General features: G+C 57.3%; 1 protein-coding gene across 1 annotated transcript; it reads right to left on the minus strand.

The window, feature by feature from the left end:
* Positions 1 to 7,235: 7,235 nt before the first annotated feature.
* FOXD3 (forkhead box D3) lies at positions 7,236 to 8,453 on the minus strand. The gene has a single exon (XM_014870682.2). The coding sequence runs from the start codon at positions 8,451 to 8,453 to the stop codon at positions 7,236 to 7,238; it is 1,218 nt and encodes a 405-aa protein (XP_014726168.2).
* Positions 8,454 to 8,943: the final 490 nt, after the last annotated feature.

Here is an 8,943-nt window from a genome sequence, read left to right on the forward strand (position 1 = left end):
TCTCTTGAAGGTCTTGACAAAGAGCATCACAAAAATCAGGGAATCACAGGATGGTCTGGGTCTGAAAGAGACTTCCAAGGTCATGTCATTCCCCCTCCTGCCATGAGCAGGGATATCTTCCACTATCCCAGGGTCCAAACCCCACCCAACCTGGTCTTTTCTTCTGGTTATATGTCTGACTGAGGTCCAGACATGAAACTGAATAGAAAACTGATTATTCTTAAAACTAACTGAGGGTTTCATGGGCACACCTGCCAGGTGAGCTGGCAGCAGCACTCTCCTTGGACTGGAATCCCAGGGCTGAGAGTTGTGATGGATTTAAACACAGCTGTTACAAAAAAGCAAATGTGGTCAAGAAATGTCTGATCGCTTACAATAGAAACATTAAAATAAACAGAGATTACAGGAAAAGAAAGTGATTTGTAACTTTTTTTCAGATGTGTAGATTATTTTTAAAATATATTAGCACTATAAACATAATATTGTATAACACCAGAGATGGCTTTTCTTCCTTGATGTTTTTCCAACGATTTCCACTATCTCAACAATTTTTGAGTGAAAATTCTTTGGATATCCTGGTCCCTCTTACACCTGCCACAATTTCAGCCACTTGTGGTGTTGCCTCGTGTGGGATAGTGTGAAGAGACTGAAAGCTGTCTTAAGCAGATAAAGGCAAAAATCACACCTGTGACAATCTGCTGATTTGCCAAGGTGTTTGGAGCCATAATCCTGTGGGAAAGGGCAGATTATGACCATCAAATTTGACATAGTTTGCCTAATCTGATATACACAATAATTTATATTCCTGCTAAGTAAAATGCGTCCATTTCAGGATTTTGACGGGATGTCTGGAAATGGCAAGTCTGTAAAATAAGGGTAATCCTACAAATTCATCAATTACAAATCAACTTCGAGTTACACCTGCTGAACCCACAGCGGCTGGAGCTGCTTTATGGCACTGAAAACACGCGATGCAAAGTGAATTCCCAGCCTAAGCCCGGGGGAGAATCACCAGGGCAGAGATTCCTATTTCAGTACCTCTCTCCTCTCCCTTTACTTTCCTCTCCAGGATTTTCCATTTTCCATGCCCGGAATTCCTCAAACAGCAAGGCCGGGGAGCGCTAATAACTCAGCCACCCCAAGTCCCTGCGCGTCGCCTGTGGGCTCTTACTAAAAAAAAAAAAAAAAAAAAAAAAAAAAGAGTTTTTTTGATTTTTCCTTGGAGATTATTGCTAATACTATGCTGGAGCTGGGATGGGCGAGCAGGAGCCCACGGCCGCACATTCAAGTGCATTATTTCAATTAGCCGAGCGCTCTTTGTTGCAAGGTGAAATCATTCACTCTCCGGGAAAGCTTTTTTATTGAATGCTTTCTAAATACTCGCATCGGGCGCGTCGCCTGGAATTGAGTCTCTGTCACTTGTGTTTCTGCGGTGACTTTGACCAGATCAATGACTGGAAAAGGCATTCAGGACACATTGATACCGCGGGGTAGGAGACGAGCGGGGTTTGGTGCTCGGGAGTGAAGAGAAGCCGATAATGAGCAGATAAACGGCTTTTCTTAACCCTTGGCGTTCTCGGGAGGCTTCGGAGCCTCGCTGCCTCCTCTCCTGCACCCCGGCTCTGTGGCTTGATGGCAGCCGAGCGGTGGCAAGGCAAAAATCTGGCGGGTATTCCATAAATTTGGAGTGAAATGCGGCCAAAATTATGAGAAAGTCTTTCCTAGGGCGGGCGAGGGGGGAAGAACCTGCGGCCATAAAAAGTTCCAGTTCATCCAGGATTTCGTTGCTGAGCCGAGCAGCGGTGCCGGAGCGAGCGGGGGAACAGACTCTGGAGGAGTTTGAAATTGCAGCTTCCCAATGTGCAGATTCCCAGATTATCCCGAGCCCAGGATATCGCCCGGGATTTAGCGGGAGCAGAGCCGAGCGCTGCGAGCCCCGCGCTGAGCCCTCAGGAGCCTCGGCTCTTTCTCATCCTCCTTTGCCGAGCAAAACCGGGAGCAAACGTATCAGAAACCACTACCTGAGCCCGCAGGGAGATGGATTCATTTTTATTTTTCCCCATGAAATATTAGCACTTAATAAAGTAATTACAAATTATTAAGGGTTTGGGGTTTTCTCTTGAATCCCTGCGATTCTCTGGGCGCTGAAGGACACGGAGTTTCCGTTCTCCGACCCGGGGATCCCAGCTCGGGGGATGCTCCGAGTCCTCGGTAAAGCAGAGCGGGACATTCCATCCTTTCCTGGAGAGGAGAGGTTGGGCGGTCTTCGTATGTCCCGGCTTTTCCCATTTCGCTGAACCTCAAGAAAACCGGGGTTTTATCGCACCTGAAGTTCAAGGACGCTCTCTCTCACATTTTGCCGTCTTAATAAAGCCGCGCGGTTCCTGCTTCCTCAGCTTGCTTACCAAATCCCGGATTAATAAAGTTTACTTAGTTATTTAAATAGATTAAATGTCACATTTTAAATGGAAGGGGAAGGTTCTAGCTTCCTGACCTATTTTTCATTTCTGATTTAGAAAAAGGCAAGATTAGCATGGATATTGCATTTTCAAGGACCTCGCCACTATTAAATAGACTGTTAAGTGCATTTTATGGCTGAAGAGTCTGTTCCCAGTTCAGTCTGGAAGACGTGCTAAGTTCATCTCTACCTGCTACATTGAACATTCACTGACTAAAATACTTCCTGTGGATGTAATACCTATGCTCTGTATCTTTGAAGTACATAACGCTTGATGTTTTAAGGCCGATAACACGTAATTCAATAAAAGCCCCCGGAACTGAAGTGTTGCCTCTCAACAAAACTGGATGGCGAGTGTTTGCCCAGTTGCGGCGATGCCCGGCTCGGGGAGGAGGTGGCGAGGGAGGCTCTGGGGATGGATGGCACGGATGCTCCGGGCTGCGGGCGGAGGTTGAAGCGCATCAGTCGCCGCCCCGGGGGATGCCCGAGCTGCCCGCCCTGTCCGCAGCCGCGGGGATGGGCAGCGGAACTTGCGCGGGGAGCTCGCTCTGATTCCTCAGTCGCTGCCTTTTAACACCAATAAAATGCCCCTGGGGATGGCCTGGATGTTTTTCCGCTTCCCCGGAGCAGGTGGGGACAGGCCCCGAGGGCGCCTCGGACATGAGGGAGAGACCACAAAACTGCCCGAGGTGCCCCGAGAGGCAAAATCCCATCGAATTCCCCCATCCTCTGGGAACTGCCCCCTGACCCGCACCCGCCTGGGTGAGGGAAAATCCCCACTTCGCCTAAAACAATCATTGCTGGCTCTCTCCCGGAGTGGCAGACCCCTGAGGGCTCCGTGAAAATGAGGATTGGCTCATCCCAAAGCGAAATGTTTGCGCTTCTTCCTTTGTGTCCGGCCCAGGACACGGACACCGGGCCGGCTCGGGCGGTCCGGGTTAAATCAGGTGCGGATGCGAGCTCCGAACCCCCGAGGAAGCCGGAGCAGTCCTCAAGCGCTGCCCGTGTCCCAAAGGGGACTGATGTCGCCGGTGGATGATTTCCTACGGCCACCAAGAAGGAAATGTCTCGGCTGGACATCGCTCCTCGGCCCCCCGGAGCGCTCCCGGCGCTGTCCCCTCCGCTAAACCCGGCCTCAGTTCTGTCCTCCCGCAGCCCTGAGCGGGGTCTCCGATCGCTATCCCCCTTTGGGGACACTGCTGGAGGCAAGCGGAGGGGATATCCCGAACTGCTTACTGAGATAAAAACACACGCGCGATAAATACGCGTTTATAAATAACCGCAAAAGATCAAAGATCTTTTCCTGCCTTTTCCAACGCTGGCCGCAGCCTTTCAACACCCATTAGCCCGAAACTTTCAGCCCCGCTCTGTGCCCGGGAGAGACCAGTGATGCTATAAATAGGAGCCGGTAGCGCGGAGAGGGGGGGAAAAGGGGGCGCAACTCCCGCAGCCGCGCAACAAAAACGAGAGGGTTCCCCGGGAGCCCCGCATCAGCCGAGGAAATGGCCCTGATGAGCCCCATCTCGTCCCTTTTTCAACCAGCCTGATGGTTTAGAGGATTAGGGCCAGATCCTATCGCCAGATCCTATTATAAATTCCTTTCCGCGGCGGAGAGAGCGGCGGGGCACTAAATTGGAATAAATAAGGAGCGGGGTCGGGGAGGGTGCAGGGGGTGCTGGTTCTGGGTAAACTCTCGGGGCTGCCGGAGGGTCATTTTCCCGGTGTTTCGGATCTAGTTACTTCCAACACACCCCAGGGACCGACGTGACACGACTTGTACTAATGGGCATCTGTCACCGGCCGTGTCAAGTTTTGCCATATGCGGCGGACAAGTTTGTAGAAGGGAAAACAAGGGAAAGAACAAGGGAAAGAACAAGGGAAAGAGTTTCTGTTGTCTGGCTGCGGCCCTTAACTGAGGGAACTTCGCCGGGATGTGCAGCTCTCGTCTGTCCCCGGCCGGGCTGCAAACTCTCCCCTATTTGGGGACCGAATTTGACACCCCCTGGACCCCCGATCCCCACCGGTAGCTTTGCGGGACCCGCCCGAACCGCCCCGTCGTGCCGCTCGCTGCAAGAGCGCGCCCGGGTCGGTGTCGTCCCGGGGGGCTGCGGGCTCGGGGGTGCTCCCGATTCCCCGAATTGCTCCCGAATTCCCGGGGGACTGCCAGCTCCGGGGTTGCTCCCGGCTCCGAGGGTGTTCCCGGCCCCGGAGGTGCTCCCGACCCCGCGAGCCGTGAGGGTGATCCCGATCCCCGCGGATGCTCCGAGGGTGTTCCCGGATCCGGGTGCTGCGGGGATGCTTCGGGTCCTGGGGGTGCTCTCTGCCCCGGGGGGGCGCGCCCGTTCCCCGCGGGTGCAGCGGGAGCTGCCGCGCCCCCCGCAGGCCCCGGTGCGCCACTGCAGCCCCGCGGCCACCGGGAGCCCCCACCTGCCCGCACGGCCCCGCTGCCGCTCACGGCCCCGCCGAACCCCGCAGCCGGCGGCTCCCGCGGGGAGCTGGCCGCAGGATGGGGGGCTCATCCCGCGGTTCTTCCCGACCCCTGCTCCTTCCCGGTGCTGCCCGGCCCCGGGAGCCGCCGCCGCCGCCCCTTCCCCGGGAAAGGCTTCTCCTGCGGGCCGCTGTCCTCGGCGATGGAGGGGAAAGCGGGGGAAAGAAAGAGAGGCCGGAGGTTACGGAGGGAGAAGCGGTTCCCGGAGGGAGGCAGCAGGCAGGAAAGTTGCCGGTGCCGCCGCCGCCGGCGCGCAGATGCCGAGCCGAGGCATTGCTGCTATGTGGGGAAATATGAGCGAGTAATTTTATAAGTAACAAAGGCTGGGGAATGGAATGAGCCCCTGTTATCCGGTGTCCTCTGGAAGCCCTGGATCAGCAGCTTCTTGAGCCTCGCAGCGACTCCGGGCAGAGGCTCCTTTCTTTTTTCCCAGGGGATCGACTAAATATAGCAACCCCCCCGATCGCACGAATCACCCACCATTTGCTGTTTGTGTAAAACCGATTAGCCAGACACAACTGTGAAACAACTCGTTCCTCCGACACCGCCACGCACCGCCACATTCCGCCCCGCGGGGTTCCGCGGGGCCGTGGGTGCCCGTGGAGGGCCCCGCGTGTCCCCGCTCCCTCCAGGTTCTCCCTGTCCCCGGCAGATGATTAGCGAGTCCTTATTTATAAAGTTCAAACGATCTCATCACCGGGGCTGCTCGGGTTTATTTTAGTCTGTGTATGCGGAGGTATAAATATTTACTTAGGAAGAAATAATATTTACTGCTTACCAGGAAAGCAAGGACATTTTTATTTATATATTTATTTTAAATCCACGGCTGCCAGAGGGTTGTCGGAGGGGAAATAAGCGCCTGGTTCAGCTCCTCCCGCAGCCGAGCCTGCCGCATCCCGCATCCCGCCTGCATTTTACGCCGCCGATTTTCCTAACAAAGACAACGAATTATTTGAGCAAAAATCCACGACGGTTTTCCAAGGTGGCAAAAATTTAAGTTTGGAAGAGGGAGATAATAAAGCACCGAACACTGTCAGTGCACAGGAGACACCGAGATCTCACCAGGCTCAACTCCCCGACGCGCCTCTTTAAATATTATAACGCTACATATTAATTTTTCCCCCATTTTGACTGTCTCTTTATTTTAGCCTCGAAAATACATATATATATGTATATTATTTTAAATTTTGGCAGCTGCCATTAAAGCTGAGTTATTGGGAATTAACTGGGAAAGGCCGATCCCTTCCCGCGGGAAGAACCGCTGCTTTAAACCTGATTATTTCCCTGATCTAAATGAAAGATCCGCGTTTGGACACCGCACGGCCACGGCCTGAATAGATACATATATATTTTTCTCCTCTAAAATAAATAGTAAACATGGATTAAATCGACCCAACGTGTTTTATTTAAAATAATTTCTCCTATAATTATCACCGACCGCAGACCCAAAGCGTACCTATTCCGGCCGGGAATGCCGCAGCGCCGGGATGTAGTGTGGAAGTCAGGCCGAGAAAAATTAATATATTTAGGGAAACATCACGGCACGCTCGCGGGAGTCTCGGATCTGCCGGGGAAGGTGGGATTTGGAAGGAATCGGGGTGATACCGGCACCGCCGCGGCGGCAGCTCCGCGAACGAGCGGGGCCGAGCGCATCCCGAACCCAAAGCTCCGCGCTACCGGAGAACCGGAGCTCCGCGGCCGCGCCCCGAGCCCTTCCCCAGCCTCCGCGGCCGCGCAGCCCGTCCTGCGGGTGGGAGTCACAAAGACACCGCTCACACAGAGACGGGCAGAGCATTTTAAAAATTTATTTACAAAGTTGTGTACAACACGAAGGGATAACATTTAGAATACATATATTCATTCATATATAAACAGACTTCTATAATAGAATGACAGCGTTTTTCCTCCTTTTTTTTTCCTCTCTCCAAAATTCTCTTCTTCTTTTTTTTTTTTTTCTGCTCGTTCGTTTAATATTTAAAATTTCCCCCGCTTATTTCTTTTTTATACAATTTTTTTCCCTCGTTTGTTCGTTTATTTCAGATAAAACCGCTCGGAGCGACGGAACCTTCAAAAAAAGTGAAAGTTCGCAGCTCCTAATCGCGACCGTCATTTTCGCCTCTTTAGAAAAATAAAAACCCCGAAAGCAACGTCAGTGATTTTTGATACAAATATGTACAAGCGGCGGTGGCGGCGGCCGGTGCCCGCTGCTGCTCCGAGCCCGGGCGGCCGCGGAGCCCCGAGGGGGCGGCCGGAGCTCCCGGGGGCGCTGCCCGGGGCGACCGCCCGGGGCTACTGCGCCGGCCACTTGGCCTGCACGGCGGCGGCGGGGGCTGCGGGCTGCAGGAACTGGCCCGCGATGATGTTGGTAGGCACGCTGAGGATGGGGGCGATGGCCGCGGTGGTCCTGGCCAGCGCCAGCGGCTGGTGGGCCATGAGGGCCGACTGCACGGTGACCGGCGGCCGCAGGAAAGTCTGTGCGCTGGCGGCCGAGCTGGCGGCAGGGACGCCGATGATGTTCTCGATGCTGAAGGACGGGCGGCTGCTGGGCTCCGACTTGACGATGGAGCCGGCGGCGCCCAGGCTGTTGAGCTGCAGCTGGAGGCTGGGGCTGAGCTGGGAGTTGAAGGCTTTGCGGCTGAGCTCGCTGGACGGCAGCAGCGGCACGGCGGGCGGCAGCATGGGCCCCACCGGGGGGATGTACGGGTACTGCAGCGCGGCCGCGGCCGCCGCGGGGTGCGTGTAGGCGCCGGGGTGCAGCCCGTAGGGGCGGCCGTAGGGTCCGGCCAGGCCGTAGGCGCCGAAGCCCTGCATCATCAGCGCCGTCTGGTCCCGCAGGTGCTCCTGCTGGTGCCGCTTGAAGCGCTTCCTGCGGCGGAGGAAGCTGCCGTTGTCGAACATGTCCTCGGACTGCGGGTCCAGCGTCCAGTAGTTGCCCTTGCCCGGGTTGCCGGGCTCCCGGGGGATTTTGACGAAGCAGTCGTTGAGGGAGAGGTTGTGGCGGATGCTGTTCTGCCAGGCGGGGAACTTCTCCCGGTAGTAGGGGAAGCGGTTGCTGATGAACTCGCAGATGCCGCTGAGCGTCAGCTTCTTCTGCGGGCTCTGCAGGATGGCCATGGTGATGAGGGCGATGTACGAGTAGGGCGGCTTCACCAGGCTGCTCTTGGGCTTGCTCTGCCCCGCTGCCCCGCCGCCGCCACCGCCGCCGCCGCCGCTCGCCCCCTCCTCGCCGCCCCCCTTGCCGCCCTCAGCCGCTCCGCCGGGGGCCGTCCCGGCCGGGCTCCCGCTGCCGCTGCTGCCGCTCTCCGCGCCCGCCTCCGCGGGCAGCGCCAGCTCCGCCGCCTCGTCCAGCGGCAGGCGCGGCAGGGCGGCGGGGCTGCCGGCCTCGCCCTCGCTGTCCTTGCCCGGCCCGTCGTCGCCCTCGCCCACCACGTCGATATCCACATCCTCGGCCGCCGGGACGGCGGGGCCGGACATGTCGCTGGCGCTGCCACCGCCCGAAAGGGTCATCCCCGCTCGGCGGACGGGGCGAGGCGGCGGCGGCGGAGGGGCCTCCCGCCCGCACCGGGCTCCCCCCGCGCCCCGCTCCCGCCGCTCCTGCGACCGGCCCCGGGGGCTACACCCGAGCGGAGCGGCTGCGCCCCGCGGCGCCGTCCCCGCGGGGCATGGGGCGGCCGCGCCCGCTGCTCTCCCGTCCGCGGGGCTGCCCTGGCCGCCCGGTCACCTCCCGCCGCCGGGCATCGGGGCTCAGGCGGCGCCGCCGGATCCCGCCCGCCGCGATGCGCGCCCGGGGGCGCCGCGCATGGGGCCGCTCCGCGGGCCGCCGCCGCTCCACCGCTCCGCTCCGCGGCCGCGCCGCGCACCGCTCCGCCGCCCTCCGCGCCGGCTTGGTTGTTTGGTTTTTTTGGTTTTTTTTTTTTCCTCTTCCCTCTTTCTTCCTCTCGTCCGGTTTTTTTTTGGCCGCTGTTTTTTCCCCCCCTCGGCGGAGGGAGGGGACGGA

Source organism: Sturnus vulgaris, chromosome 9 (genome assembly GCF_052056855.1).
Source record: "Sturnus vulgaris isolate bStuVul1 chromosome 9, bStuVul1.hap1, whole genome shotgun sequence".
NCBI lineage: Eukaryota > Metazoa > Chordata > Aves > Passeriformes > Sturnidae > Sturnus > Sturnus vulgaris.

Bases quoted from the DNA above. Each gene is read 5' to 3' on its own strand.
- FOXD3 (XM_014870682.2), bottom strand. From the start codon at position 8,453: ATGACCCTTTCGGGCGGTGGCAGCGCCAGCGACATGTCCGGCCCCGCC.